A 16,078-nucleotide genomic window follows, 5' to 3' on the forward strand; every position below is an offset into this window, starting at 1 on the left:
CAGGCAGATGAGGGGAAAGTCAGCGATATGACAGTTGAAAGATAGTTTGATTAATTAGATGCAGTGTTTTCCACTGATAAACAGCAACTCGCTTTGTTTATGCAAAACTCGTAACCCGAACCAAAGGGGAATTTTGAATCCCTCAAAACTTCCATAAGCCAACTTCCAACTGAACTAAAAATGTAACTGCCTCTGGGCCCTTGCCCATGTATAAAAATAGCTTCAATAAGCTCAATAATCGTAAAGATAAGTGTCAATTGCAGGCGATAAGACAGGAAGAGAGATGTTAGCAGATAGCTAATCATGATAGGTAAACATGGAAGGAATATGACACAGAAAGACAGAAGGTTCAGTACAGCTGTTATTGACAGACAGATGGATGGGTGTGTCACTGTGTTTGCTGGTTGTTGCTTTCACCTTTCCAGTGCTTTCACCTGTACAAATGAACCTAGCCAAAGGTAAACAGTCCAGAAAAACCACTGTAAATGCAGCCTGAGGTTATGGGCCAGGAAAAAAAAGGAAGAAATGTAGAGCTCTGCTAAGTGAGGATTAACGGGTTCAATGAGTTTCTACCTTCAGACCTGCTTTTATAGAAGAAAAATTACAACCCGCCTTATGACTTCAGCTTTTGGCCAGTAAATACTTTTGTTCAGGAGTGAATAATAAATGTTTCATCTCACGAAGAATCACATTAAAAAGAAAAAAGTTATTTAAGTAGCTATAAAAAAAACTGGTTATGGGACTTCTGTGATTTCTTAACGGTACAACGTGTAAAATCTAACCACTAGATGTCAGTACATGGCAGATTACGGTTAACTGAATGCTTTTTTCTTACTCCTCCCAATTTAAGTGCATAATCCTGTCTATGGTGGCCACTGTAGGACAAACAACTCGGCCAACAGTACAATTGTAGCGAGTGTTTGCTGTCAGTTAGCTGTTTATGCCACATCTATTTCTCCGAAGGAGGCTGTAAAACTTTCCGAAAAGACTCCGATATGCCTCGATTGTCATGGTTCCCTGTGTCTCCCCAACGATCTCGGTGTTGCTGTTGTTGCTTTCTCTCTCTGGCCTTTCTCTCTCGCTCGCCTCTGCTGGGGTTCCCACCTCTGGCCCATGCCCTTGCAAGTAATCACGCACCTGCAGCTCATTGTCCTGAACTTCAGCCACTATTTAGGCGACAGCTCAGCGTTTCTCATCACTGGATCGTTGTACGACACTCACCAATGTAGCCCCGACTCTTTCCTGTGTATCGTCGTTTCTCGTGTTTCCCTGGCTTCTAATTGTCTTCCCCTGTACATAGATCTTCTTGGACCCATCCCCGTTTCCACCCCTGGAGTTGCAATCTTGATTGTTTTGGTGAGTGGTGTGTGTGGCCAAAGAAGTGTGTGGCTTTCCCCCTCCTTCCCTGGATTCCCTGGAGCCCTATTCCCCACGCACTTTGTATATAGCACTCGGTGATCGTGTAAATAAACTGTTTATTCTCAACATCAACAGAGTCCTGCGCCTGAGTTCACTCGTTCGTTGTGACATCAATGAATCAGTGAAGCTCACGTGTCCGTTTCAGCGATACCAAGGTGAGTTATGGAGAATATTCCAGAATATTCTGTCAGTAAGCGCTGCTGTTAGCTGCTGTTAGCTGCTGTTAGCCAATGTAAGAAACTTGAAACTGTCTTGTTGATCTAACATCAATGGACTCGGCCACTTAGTGAATAAACTCTTACACGATCTGATACTTTAATCAAACTGTTTATCATCTGACAAAGTAATTGCGACAGTATTGAGAATAACCAAACATATTCATTCACGATTTCAACTTCAGTTAAGGAGATGACGCTTGAGTTGAGGAGGAATAATGAGAAGGACGATGAAAATATACACATAAAAATATTAAATGGTCACATATAGTTTGAAAGAAGTATTTGTGGTCTTTAAATTAAAAGTAACTTTTAAGACATACTACATGTGTTACTGGTCTCAAGCCACAGACAAAAAAACACAACTGGGCATAACAGCAATATCCACCTCAGTCACTGTATACATGAAGTCAGCATAACATGCAAACCAGTGCCTGCCCCCATGTATTTTTAATGGTTTCATTCTAAGTTTATGACAATGCATGAATTTGATGGATGATGTAATTAAACACTAATCAGTGTATATTTATGAGTACAACATTCCTTTTTTTCTTTACATAACCTGAAAAAATTACTTATTGTACCTTATAAGCTGAGTGAGTCTAGCAAAATCAATTTCCTGCTCAGTTGATGTGTGATATAAGTGCTATAATATAAAATTAAAATGGAAATAGAATGAGGTAAAAGTGATTTATTTGTTTTTGTATGTCAGAAATATTTATAACTGAGAAAAATATCCAGTTAACATTAAAAGAAACAATAATGTAAAGTATACGTATTCCATGTTCAGTCTGTGCGGCTGCTTCGGAGAATCCAATGGTCCATCTAGTGGTTGTTGTGCAGAAGTGCAGCACGGGCTCAGTGCAGCTCCTGAAAGTAGAATTGAGTTCACAGAAAACCCATTCACATTAAACTCGAGACTCTAATAATTATCCAGACACAAAGCCATCTCAGTCCTTTAAGTAGGACTCAAACTCCTTTTGCATTGTCCCAGGAAGTCCCACACAGTTTGCCATCTGATCTGTTATTGCTTTGTGGTCGATGGTCTCAGTTGCAGAACTAAGATCCTGTGATACTAAAATCTGCCATTCACTATGTTTAGGTTAAACGTGGTTAAACTGCTAATTGTAAGACATCAAAGCAGTTGTTTAATTCCAAAAAGCTGCTCAGTTGATTAAAAACAGCAACTTGTCCCTTGGCTTTAAATAAAATGTAACAGGGGCCAAAAGAAAACAAAATTATTATAATTATTCTGTCAACTGTTCAGTGGCAAGGTGTGTTTCTAATTCCTGTATTACACAATGCATCCTGATTATACATTGATCAGTCATAACATTATGATCACCTGCCTAAAACTGTGTTGTGTTGCTAACAAAGACCTTGTGCTGGCACCAAGATGTTAGCAACAGATTCTTTAAGTCTTGTAACTTGTGAGGCGGGGCCTCCATGCATCTGACTTGTTTGCCCGGTACACAGATGCTCGATTGGATTGAGACCTGGAGGATTTGGAGGCCAAGTCAACACCTCAAACTCGTTGTTGTGCTCCTCAAACCGTTCCTGAAGCATTTTTGCTTACTACCAGTTTTGCCTTACTTGTCTGTGGCTATGCAGCCCCATTCACAGCAAACCGATACACTGTGTATTGTGACATCTTCCTATCAGAACCAGCATTAACTTTTTGTGCAGTTTGAGCCACAGTAGCTTGTCTGCTGGATTGGACCACCAGCCTTCACTCACCATGTGTATCAGTGTCTTGGCCCATGATCATTGGTTCACCACTGTTACCTCCTTGGATCACTTTTGATAGATACTGACCACTGCAGACCAGGAACACCCCACAAGAACTGGAGATCTGGAGATGCCCAAAGCTGACCCAGCCATCCAACCATCACATTTTGGACCTTGTGCTTTTTACTGACTCTAGCACAGCAACTTTGAGGAAAAAATGGCCACTTGCTCTCTAATATATCCCACTCAGGTTCCATGATCACTGTGCATGTTGGTTGTGTTATTGTTTCCCATCTTTTAAGCTCCTGTTTTCTCTGGTCTTAATCATGTAACACATGTAATGCAGAAATAATGGGTCCAGCTCTACAGCAGCATTTACATTTATTATTATACTGAAGTTGTGTTATTGTTGCTTTTGTGTTGATCTGTATATGTAACAGCATGCAGAGGTCACAGGTCACCGAGAGCAGAGCACGGTGCCGGCTGCTGATATCTTCACTGTGGGGCACCTCCGTCTTCCACGAGGTGAAAAGATAAAGCGGAGGTGGTGAAGGGCACTGTTTAACAAATCTCTGAGCCTCAAGGCACTGGAGAAGTCCGGCAAGACCACACAGGCTTTTCTCTTAAATATCTGCACGGTCATAATACAGAGCATACATGTTAAAACAATAGAAACAGTATTTAAAACTTTCAGTGCTGTGTACATATGTATTTCTCTGAATCAGTGCTTTTAAATGCTGGAGAGTAAGCACCTTTACATCAATGGTGGTCGGAGGGAGGAGGCTGAGCAGCAGGTCTCTTTCATACCAAGATCGTGGGAGGTTATCAATTTCAATAGACACAGTCTGACGAGAGAAAAACAAAAGATTTCATAAAATTATCAAAACATCCATCATCAGCCATAAAAAACAAACCTTAAGATTTTTTTTCTTTTTTGTGGGAGTCCAAATGTTTCATTACCTGTCTGTAAGCTGGAAACAGTGGTTCCCACAGAATGGGACGTCTGTGCAGTGGGCGGTAACTACAGCTGCCTGGTGGTGCTCGATGGGGACGTTCGGATCTTTTATCCTTGGGGCCCTCTCTGACCTCCCTGATGCCTACTTGAGCTACGAAGAAGACTTTGGTGCTGCTCTTCATTTCCCTCAAAGCCACGGCAGCTTCATCGGCACTGCGGTAATGCACCATCCCGTATCTGTGATTGTTTTTCACAATCGTCTGAAGTACGAGAGGAAAATCGTGAAGCAAATGAAAGTGAATTTTGCATTTCTAAAGCACGTTTGTAAGACAGTTACCTGAACAGAGATGACACATCCAAAAGATGAGAACATGCTGAGCAGATCCTTGGCAGTAACAGCTTGGTCAGAATTCAGATAGACTTTCATTTTCTGTCAGAGTAAAGCACAGAGTCAGACAGCAAAGCACAGAGCTGACGTCCTGTTATGATCCTCAGAAAGCAGAAGGGAAACGTACGTCGGTCCACTCAACATTTCTCCAGTCTGAAGGAACCGTCTGTTTGGAAACCTCACTGGGTGCATAGCAGTTTTCATATCTGATGGCGTCCATTGCAATTATGCATCAAAACTTAACTGTAATTTCAGAATACAGCTTTTGAGTGCAGATTTGGTCACATGTCAACTGAAGAAAAACAAAAACAAATTTGTAAAATAAGCAGAGTTGTAACCAAGTGTAGGCCTGTGACAGAAATCCTAAAAGTAAGACACCGTTACAGCTTTGAAAATAAATTTGATTCAAACCAGTTTGTTTCCTAGCAACATGATGCAAATCTGCACCTTACAGCAGAACTAACTTAATTTTGGCATTCAGACCCCATTCATATTCTAAATAATATTTCATGTTGTGAAATAGAAAACATGGACTCACACGTCCAGGGCGAGTGATGAGTTTTGTTCAACTATTTAACAGCAATTCTGGACTCAAGTGACGCGTGAATGTAAAAATGCCTTACTGTTACTTAAAGTCATGACATGAAAAGAAAAGTGGTTTTCACATATTTGACTGTAGACATACAAAGTACAGCTGGGAATGCCTTTTGTTTGTTGTTGTTGTTGTTGTTGTTGTTGTTTGCAGAAAGGTGGCTGAATACTGTGTTTCCACAAATTAAAATGTCCTCGTGGTGATGACCAGAGGGAAATGATGACAGACAAAGTCAATATCAGCAGATTAGTGCCACATTCATTCTGCAGTAGAAACAGGAGTTCTTTAAAAGATTGTGATTATTTCTGTATTTTCACAGATTAAAAGAAAACACTGAGCATTGATTCATTGTTGCCTTCAGGATCCCATCTGAACCCTTTCTTAGAGAGCATTACAATGGCTTCATTGTAGCTGCCTAACTTCCTTCAAAACTCCTTCATCACTTTAGTTTGCTGGCTTACGTCACATAAACCCTTTTCTCTAAACACCCCAAATTACTAAATACTTAAAATAACTTACAGCTGTACAGTGTAGGAATGTTTTTTTAAAAGTACTTACAGTATAATGTGTTTCTCCTCCCCCCTAAAACCCTCTTGTTCCACTGTACCTATCAAAACAGCGTGATTTGCCGGGAGTGTCTCCTCACAAAGGTGAATTCTACTTCTTTTTTAAACTTTTTCATTTGCAGCTATGCATCAAGGCTGCCGTCTGCGACATCCTGCAATTGTGAAACTGAAAAAATTTGTTGGCTTTGCAAGCAATGTTGGAGCTGCTGTGAATGGCTGATAGAGACACACTCAGGAGAGTCACACTCGTGTATAAGAAGATCAGCCTTTATACCATTTTTTAAACGAGATTAATGAGCCTCGTCTTGGAACACTTCTTTGCTTCTGCTGTTCCACTGCACCCGACTACATTTACTTCCTTTACTCACCTCTTTTCAATGTATATTCAGTTGGTCCAGCTGTCCTTTGTCGCTGATCTTAGATCTTTTTCACCCATTAATTAGATTTCACAATAAAAAAAATCTACTAACATATGATCCTGTGTAAAATTGTTGATGCATAGTGACCTTCTTATCACTTCCACAGATGGTCTCATGTGTTGTTTTGCATTTAGAAGCTGTTCTTGAGCACATGAGCTGCTGAAGGTTTGAAACTCAAGTCATTATTTTATTCAACAGTGCCACCTGCTGTTGAATTCATGAACTACCAGATGAGTTTAACTTTTCCCTAGGCGTCAGGGGTCAGATCATCCTCCCCTACATCCACAAATCTTCTCTGTGATCTTCTTTTCCTCCTGCCTGGAAGCTCCATCTTCAATATCCTTTGTCAAATATATCCACTATCCATCTTCTCAACATGTCCAAATCTCAGTCTTGCCTCTCTACCTTTATCTCCAAAACACTAACTCTGGATTCATCAGGTCATCAAAGTGCCTCTTCTATCATCTCAACATACTCTCTTCAATAGTTGAATTGTCTGTGTCCATGTTTTTAAATCCCTCCAGGCCCTGTTTGCACAAGGAAGCAGTGACAGAGCTGAGGCAGAAAACAAGTGCCAATCAAACCGAACTCGAAGGTAAAGAGACTGACATTAAGAAAAAAACATGTAATCTTAGTATTGTGCTAGTAAAACGTACCAGCACTTAAAGGAAAATACTAAAAACTGAACTTATTTAACAATTCTTAAACACACAGCTGTGTTTCGGCAGCTTTACTTTGAAAATCACAGTGGCTACTTAGGCTCTGCTCCTGCTGTACAACATCCAAATGCATTTACTGTGCACAGATCAAAGTGTAAGAACTACACTTTCTATCAGCTACCATCCAAATGGAGTTGAATATTCAGTGTGTGTGCCGTATGACGTAGGCTGGCTGCCTGGGCAGACAGTTAATTTTTTTTTCTTTTTGACTGGCTAAACTTGACTAAACAGACAGTTGTGGCTAGAATCTGATTTGTTACATCTTATACCTCTATGGCAGGTATAAGTCAGACTCAGATCATTATAAGGCCCATTGCTTTCATCCTCTTTGCAACTGCCAAACCCAGATGTTCATTGGATTGTCAGACTGAGAAGCGTGATTTGTCACTCCAGAGAACACGTCTGCACTCTACAGTCCAGTGGCAGTGTGCTTTACACCACTACATCCAGCATTGCACTTGGAGATGTAAGGCTTAGATGCCATGAAAACCCATTTCATGAAGCTCTCTGTGCACTGTTCTTGAGCTAATCTGAAGGTCACATGACGTTTGGAGGTCTGTAGTAATTGAATCTGCAGAAAGTTGGTGACCTCGGTGCAGCACGTGCCTCGGCATCCACTGACCCCGCTCTGTGATTTTAAGCGGCCTAACACTTCATGCCTGAGCTGCTGATCATCTAACATTCATAAATTCCAGCTCCTCAGGGTACTGAATTTGGGCTAAAAAACCCAAACAAACAATCTTCAGTGTAAGCTTTCAACAGGTAACCTCTGTCGCTAGTAACACTATGTGACACTTGGATTTTAGCACTGAGCTTTTGCACAACATTTGCCTGTAACTGATGTGTTATGTGCCTATACAGGGAGTGCAGAATTATTAGGCAAGTTGTATTTTTGAGGAATAATTTTATTATTGAACAACAATCATGTTCTCAATGAACCCAAAAAACTCATTAATATCAAAGCTGAATGTTTTTGGAAGTAGGTTTTAGTTTGTTTTTAGTTTTAGCTTTTTTAGGGGGATATCTGTGTGTGCAGGTGACTATTACTGTGCATAATTATTAGGCAACTTAACAAAAAACAAATATATACCCATTTCAATTACTTATTTTTACCAGTGACACCAATATAACATCTCCACATTCACAAATATACATTTCTGACATTCAAAAACAAAACAAAAACAAATCAGCGACCAATATAGCCACCTTTCTTTGCAAGGACACTCAAAAGCCTGCCATCCATGGATTCTGTCAGTGTTTTGATCTGTTCACCATCAACATTGCGTGCAGCAGCAACCACAGCCTCCCAGACACTGTTCAGAGAGGTGTACTGTTTTCCCTCCTTGTAAATCTCACATTTGATGATGGACCACAGGTTCTCAATGGGGTTCAGATCAGGTGAACAAGGAGGCCATGTCATTAGTTTTTCTTCTTTTATACCCTTTCTTGCCAGCCACGCTGTGGAGTACTTGGACGCGTGTGATGGAGCATTGTCCTGCATGAAAATCATGTTTTTCTTGAAGGATGCAGACTTCTTCCTGTACCACTGCTTGAAGAAGGTGTCTTCCAGAAACTGGCAGTAGGACTGGGAGTTGAGCTTGACTCCATCCTCAACCCGAAAAGGCCCCACAAGCTCATCTTTGATGATACCAGCCCAAACCAGTACTCCACCTCCACCTTGCTGGTGTCTGAGTCGGACTGGAGCTCTCTGCCCTTTACCAATCCAGCCACGGGCCCATCCATCTGGCCCATCAAGACTCACTCTCATTTCATCAGTCCATAAAACCTTAGAAAAATCAGTCTTGAGATATTTCTTGGCCCAGTCTTGACGTTTCAGCTTGTGTGTCTTGTTCAGTGGTGGTCGTCTTTCAGCCTTTCTTACCTTGGCCATGTCTCTGAGTATTGCACACCTTGTGCTTTTGGGCACTCCAGTGATGTTGCAGCTCTGAAATATGGCCAAACTGGTGGCAAGTGGCATCTTGGCAGCTGCACGCTTGACTTTTCTCAGTTCATGGGCAGTTATTTTGCGCCTTGGTTTTTCCACACGCTTCTTGCGACCCTGTTGACTATTTTGAATGAAACGCTTGATTGTTCGATGATCACGCTTCAGAAGCTTTGCAATTTTGAGACTGCTGCATCCCTCTGCAAGATATCTCACTATTTTTGACTTTTCTGAGCCTGTCAAGTCCTTCTTTTGACCCATTTTGCCAAAGGAAAGGACGTTGCCTAATAATTATGCACACCTAATATAGGGTGTTGATGTCATTTGACCACACCCCTTCTCATTACAGAGATGCACATCACCTAATATGCTTAATTGGTAGTAGGCTTTCGAGCCTATACAGCTTGGAGTAAGACAACATGCATGAAGAGGATGATGTGGACAAAATACTCATTTGCCTAATAATTCTGCACTCCCTGTAGATGTTAGAGGACGTTTCATATGTTTTAAACTTCACTGTTAAAAGACAATATTTCATCACCACTTATAAGTCGTGTTTAAACTCAGTCTGAGGACGGGTAATAGGGTATTCCAGACAGCTTGACCTTTATCTTATTTGGCTTTCCAGATGTGAATGAAAAGTTGAAGCATTTCATGAAAACTTGAACACACCCGCTGACCTGAATGACACTTGCTGTATGAGAGCTGTTTGAGATTATTTGAGTGTGTTATCCTGTTGGAAGCAGCCGTCAGAAGATGAGAACATAAAAGAACATACATCGTAAGCAAAAACAATCAGACAGGCTCTGGAATTCAAGTTATGTTCAGTGGGTACTAAGAGACCAAAAATGTGTTAAAAAAATTCCCCAACAACTTTACACAACCACCACCAGCCTGAACTCTTGATACAAGGTAGGATGGATCCATGTTTCCATTTTTTATGCCAAATTCTGACTCTAATATCTGAATGTTGCAGCAGAAATCGAGAGTCATCAGAACAAGCGATGATTTTCCCATCTTCTGTTGTCCAGGTCTGGTGAGCCTGTGTAGCCTCAGTTTTCTGATTTTAGCTGACATGCATAGCACCCAGTGTGCTCATCTGCTTCAAGGTTCAGCATGTTGTGTTCAAGATTCTGTCTTCATACCTTGGGTGTAACAAGCAGTTATTTCAGTTACTTTTACCATCCTAGTAACTCAAAGCAATGTTGCCATTTTCCTCTGACCTTCGACAACAACTGCTGCTCACTGGATATTTTCTCTTTTTCTTACCATTCTCTGTGGTCGTGTGGAAAAATTCCAGTAAGTGAGCAATGTCCGAAAACTTACCCCCCCTTGAGTTGCTGCCGTGATTGGCTGATTAGATATTTCTGTTAATGATCAAGTGATAAGGTGCTTCCCAAAGAGCTGTTAGTCAAAAACCTGGTCTATCTGGGCACGATGTGCATTTTTTGCTTAAATTGTTTTTTAGGAAAGTGGAGGTCAAAAAAAAGAAAGAAATGTCAGGCCTATCTACATCAGATGGACATTTTCCAAAAGTCATGTCAAAGGCTGAGGCATGCTAAACTGCACAAGAATTGGACTGAAAATCAGTGGAAATAGGTCTTAGAGGTACAGCAGGGAGTATCTACTGCCATCTGTAAAACACGGTACAGGCTCTGTCAACCAGTGGTGTTTGAGAGCTTGTTAAACTTGATGGAGTTCAAGTTTCAAGACTTTCAAGCTTATTAGAATAGTCTTATACACTGTGTTTCCAGTTTTGTTTGGACATGTCTCAGTAAAAAGCTGCACCTATTTTGGCAACAAAATATACAGGGAGTGCAGAATTATTAGGCAAATGAGTATTTTGTCCACATCATCCTCTTCATGCATGTTGTCTTACTCCAAGCTGTATAGGCTCGAAAGCCTACTACCAATTAAGCATATTAGGTGATGTGCATCTCTGTAATGAGAAGGGGTGTGGTCTAATGACATCAACACCCTATATCAGGTGTGCATAATTATTAGGCAACGTCCTTTCCTTTGGCAAAATGGGTCAAAAGAAGGACTTGACAGGCTCAGAAAAATAGTGAGATATCTTGCAGAGGGATGCAGCAGTCTCAAAATTGCAAAGCTTCTGAAGCGTGATCATCGAACAATCAAGCGTTTCATTCAAAATAGTCAACAGGGTCGCAAGAAGCGTGTGGAAAAACCAAGGCGCAAAATAACTGCCCGTGAACTGAGAAAAGTCAAGCGTGCAGCTGCCAAGATGCCACTTGCCACCAGTTTGGCCATATTTCAGAGCTGCAACATCACTGGAGTGCCCAAAAGCACAAGGTGTGCAATACTCAGAGACATGGCCAAGGTAAGAAAGGCTGAAAGACGACCACCACTGAACAAGACACACAAGCTGAAACGTCAAGACTGGGCCAAGAAATATCTCAAGACTGATTTTTCTAAGGTTTTATGGACTGATGAAATGAGAGTGAGTCTTGATGGGCCAGATGGATGGGCCCGTGGCTGGATTGGTAAAGGGCAGAGAGCTTCAGTCCGACTCAGACGCCAGCAAGGTGGAGGTGGAGTACTGGTTTGGGCTGGTATCATCAAAGATGAGCTTGTGGGGCCTTTTCGGGTTGAGGATGGAGTCAAGCTCAACTCCCAGTCCTACTGCCAGTTTCTGGAAGACACCTTCTTCAAGCAGTGGTACAGGAAGAAGTCTGCATCCTTCAAGAAAAACATGATTTTCATGCAGTACAATGCTCCATCACACGCGTCCAAGTACTCCACAGCGTGGCTGGCAAGAAAGGGTATAAAAGAAGAAAAACTAATGACATGGCCTCCTTGTTCACCTGATCTGAACCCCATTGAGAACCTGTGGTCCATCATCAAATGTGAGATTTACAAGGAGGGAAAACAGTACACCTCTCTGAACAGTGTCTGGGAGGCTGTGGTTGCTGCTGCACGCAATGTTGATGGTGAACAGATCAAAACACTGACAGAATCCATGGATGGCAGGCTTTTGAGTGTCCTTGCAAAGAAAGGTGGCTATATTGGTCGCTGATTTGTTTTTGTTTTGTTTTTGAATGTCAGAAATGTATATTTGTGAATGTGGAGATGTTATATTGGTGTCACTGGTAAAAATAAGTAATTGAAATGGGTATATATTTGTTTTTTGTTAAGTTGCCTAATAATTATGCACAGTAATAGTCACCTGCACACACAGATATCCCCCTAAAAAAGCTAAAACTAAAACCTACTTCCAAAAACATTCAGCTTTGATATTAATGAGTTTTTGGGTTCATTGAGAACATGGTTGTTGTTCAATAATATTCCTCAAAAATACAACTTGCCTAATAATTCTGCACTCCCTGTAAAGAAATGAGGGGTTCTTCATCCTCTGTTATGTGCTTTAGAGATGTTAAATCTTTGTTTTTTGCATTTAAAACTAAAAACTTAAGCATAGATTTAGAAACAAAATATCTATGTGTATTGCCTACAGCAAAGGTCTCCATATGAGCACTGATTTAAGCTTCAATTTGATAAGTTAACTTTGGTTTGGAACCCAGAATTTTTTGGTAACCCAGATAACCAACACACACTTTAAGAGACCATTAGACTTTCTACAGCTCATTAAAATGACACCCAAGATCCAAATTTGTAAGACTGTGGACAAAGCTCAGAAAATTATAATACCTCAATATTGCAAATACAATGGAAATAGAAATACTGCTTTGAGATTTGATCTCAGCGATAGCAAAAAAAAGAAGCCATTTCTCCAGCAGATGGCACTCCAAAATCACATCTTAGACGCAGGAGTGTGAAACACTTCTACAGCAGGAGATGGCGCTATTAATTGTTTATAAGGTCCTGACTTTAACATGGGCTAGAGTCAGAGGCTAATCAAAAAACAATGAGTGTTTTTATTCTCTGTAGCACAGATTAGTTTCCTGTACCGACCAGCAGCTGGTACAAGCAAGTAAAACGCATTGTTTAAACAGCCCACAGAGTTGACAACAAGTTGACTTTTTCTGTCACACTGGAATCATTGCGCAATAATACCCTGAAATTATGCACCACTTTTCATTTCTCCTTTTCCTATCATAGACCTGCATGCCAAAGCTGACCATTCGGGCACTGGGACAAGAGGAGTATGAGCCAGCACAACAACTTTCAATATGTTTTTTTTTTTTTAAGTTGATTGCCACATAGAGGTCAGCCCACTAGTGTGGTGCAACGATAATATATGTAAATGGCCTACTAGGCTCCAGCCAGAGAGAACAAGCTTTAACCAGCCTGTGCCTGATCGAGCTTGGTTACCTCCAAACTTCACACATGTTTGAAAATAAATTCCAGCACCGCTCTACCAGAGAACCTCATTTGTGTGGACAGTGAGGCCCTGCGGGCAGCTGGGCTCGTGTAGGGTGGGAAAATGAATGACACGATGAGGATTTTCATAGTACTACATCTATTTTTAATGATATCAGAGTGACATAAACTTTAAACAGTGTGGCCTACTTTCTATGATAAGGGCACTGGTGGACCCTACAGTGAAGACACGGCTGATGTTTAAAAAAAGCTTTTCTGGCTTTATGGGGAAAAAAAAAAATCAGCCTTCAGCTGTGGTATGGGTTTAGATCCATTTTTCAATATCTGAGGCTTCGCTATAAATTGTACCTGACACTTTTTCCTGCAGAGGTCACACACCTACTTGGAGGTTTGTTGATTTGCACTTACACTTTCCTGTTGGGCATTAAAAATAGCAGTCTATCATACTTACTTATTTGTTTGCATATATATATTACAACTGTCAAACTCACAAGGGTGGACAACTATGTGCATGCACTATATTTAAATGATAAGCCACCACAGTTAAAGCATATCCCAATGTTAATACGTCTTACCTTACACATAATATAAATTGGACTTCAGATAGCTTTGCCTAGTCTATTACATTCCCAAAAAGCAGGATGACCTGTTTGTATCTAGAAATGTGCACATCCTGTCCTCCTGAGGGTCAGGCACTCTGTGACAGGACGGAGGGCAAAGCAAATGGCGTGCATGACTCCACACATAGATAATAGGCTTTGAAATCTTGTTTGTTAATAACAAAGGCTCGGATATAGGCCAACTGTCTGAGGTGTGAGGCTGATCCAAGGACACTGGGACGCCATTGGCACACTGGCAGAACAGGTGAAATAACATAACTTATTTTCGACATGGAAAATATGCAAAAAGAAAAAAAACTTTTCATTAATACGAATAGCTTTGACATTACACTGCAAGTTGTGTGCAGTCAGTTCCCCTTGTAGTGTATCATCATGACATGCACTATAACATAACACGTACGCTTCTCATGAGCAGCGTGCAACTCTGAAACAACCCGACTGGTAATGGATTTTCTTGCAGTTTGCGCAATTTCACTGACTGACGTGCATCTCAGTCCGACTTGGACTTTAAAAATAGATATTACTTCCCACCTCTGACTACTTTGACATCATCATCATAATAATAATAATAAAAAGCGAGTCTTACAGGTTTCTAAGAAACATAAAGAATGAGCGGTAGATAGTGTTGCTGGGTAAACATTCAAAACGCCCTTCGAAATATCCTCTCAGAATGACTTTACTGGGCTGTGTACTGTCTCCGCTACACACCAAATCCAGTATTTTTCCATCAAGTAGCGCGCTGGACCACGTGACCACAGAGGAGGGGAAAAAAACGCTGTCACGTTTGCGTCCTCCATTGACAGCGGTGCATTGAATATATGGCGCTCAAATAGGAAAATACAAGACAGCGTTTCTGCATTTACCGTCCGGCTGCTGCTGACACTATATATATATATATATATACACATAATGTCCCCCGTTCACTTTGGTAGCGTTACCCATTCGGGGAAACAAATTCTGCTCCAGGTCGTTTTTCTAACCCCGTGCGTTCATGATCATGTAACCACGCCCACTCGTGGCTGGTGGAAAATTACCAGCTTACGAGCAACAGGCAAAATGAATGGTAGTTGCGGTTTATCACATCATTCAAACCAACAGGCTACCTGCATGAACTAGGCACTCTGCCTTCTGGCTATATTTGGCTTCAAAATAGCAAAACTTCCACAGAGAGGCTTAAATGGATAACAAACATCAAACGCCATTACTTTTGCTCCGCGTGCTGCACGCTCGCGCTCCAGTTATTTCTTGTAATTGCTCAAATAATTGAAATGTTTATGTTAAAGCTCAGTTTTGACACAAAAGTCGGGTCGAGAAGTTATTCGCCATTCTGTAAAACGGAGTCGTGTAGAAGTCCATTCTGCAAGGGAGTCTGCCCTCTTTTTCTCTCCGGGCGGAGTAGTCGCGTGGGCGCTTGTGCGAATTGAAATAAACTGACAGGCCGATCCTTCAATGGGACGCCAAGTAGGAAGTCTTCGCCAGAGACACAGCCAATCACAGCGCGGCCTGGGCGTAACCTAAGTCCAAACTTTACGCGGCGCCATCGGCTGAAAACTAAACCGAGATGGAATCTCCCAGTCTGAACCGGTTTCAACCGGTTGCGAGTTAGTTGCTTGAGAGGAGAGAAGAGAGGAGGCGCAGGCACACAACCTCTATACCACCCTGCTGGAAAATTATTAGAGTAAAGAATAAATTAGTGAATCAAGGTTTACTTAGTTTCGTAAAATGTATCGGAGTAACAGATTGTTAGGTCTACTGTGATAGTAGTTTTGGAATCCACATCAGTGGTTCTTACCAGCCAGACATCATTCACTACTGGAGCTGGAGATAGTCAACGCTGCAGAGATAGGAAATCTTTTGTAATCATCAGATACTCTGAAGTACTCAAAGTACCTAGTAGCTTTTTTTTTTGGCAAACGCCACTCTTTTCAGTCAGAGCCTCGGATATTAGGTAGGTAACTGGGGTGAAGTACGAACCTGCCATGCTGTGATTAACGTGTCTTGGCTTTACCCTTTATAGAGAATAAAATGCATCTTGGTGTGCACATTAACCTGTGTTATCTTGTAATTTGCCTTTAAGCTCATGTAACGACATGCTAATTCAGAATGCAATGGCATCAGTGGGGATAACCAAATAGCCATCGGCTGTCCGCTTGCTAGCATTTGCCACTTAAAAATAAGCTAACGCTGGCTGTCAGAGAAAGTGTTGTAACTTT

General features: G+C 41.3%; 2 protein-coding genes across 5 annotated transcripts in view; one reads left to right on the forward strand and one right to left on the reverse strand.

Moving 5' to 3' along the window:
- LOC147315487 (uncharacterized) overlaps window positions 1-16,078 on the reverse strand; it is a 16,317-nt gene continuing 239 nt past the window's right edge. Inside the window, exons 1-6 of one of the 4 annotated variants that reach the window (XM_086258341.1) lie at window positions 13,821-16,028; window positions 4,833-4,997; window positions 4,655-4,747; window positions 4,323-4,577; window positions 4,115-4,207; window positions 1-3,993 (exon numbers count right to left, since the gene is read on the reverse strand). In XM_086258341.1, the coding sequence (XP_086114467.1) occupies window positions 3,820-3,993; window positions 4,115-4,207; window positions 4,323-4,577; window positions 4,655-4,747; window positions 4,833-4,925 (708 nt within the window). In that variant the 5' untranslated portion in view covers window positions 4,926-4,997; window positions 13,821-16,028 and the 3' untranslated portion in view covers window positions 1-3,819. Of the gene's footprint in view, window positions 3,994-4,114; window positions 4,208-4,322; window positions 4,578-4,654; window positions 4,748-4,832; window positions 5,566-13,820; window positions 16,029-16,078 lie in introns of those variants that run through there. The other 3 variants (XM_086258339.1, XM_086258342.1, XM_086258343.1) reach the window with 3 other exon arrangements.
- xpo1b (exportin 1 (CRM1 homolog, yeast) b) overlaps window positions 15,428-16,078 on the forward strand; it is a 26,100-nt gene continuing 25,449 nt past the window's right edge. Inside the window, exon 1 of the mRNA XM_086258330.1 lies at window positions 15,428-15,813. The gene's annotated coding sequence lies outside the window, so the exon portion shown is untranslated. The remainder of the gene's footprint in view (window positions 15,814-16,078) is intronic.

The sequence above is a fragment of the Aulonocara sp. 'chitande type north' Nkhata Bay genome, linkage group LG13 (assembly GCF_057382095.1).
Source record: "Aulonocara sp. 'chitande type north' Nkhata Bay isolate Kocher_YH1m ecotype deep benthic linkage group LG13, A_spYH_male_GT1.1, whole genome shotgun sequence".
NCBI lineage: Eukaryota > Metazoa > Chordata > Actinopteri > Cichliformes > Cichlidae > Aulonocara > Aulonocara sp. 'chitande type north' Nkhata Bay.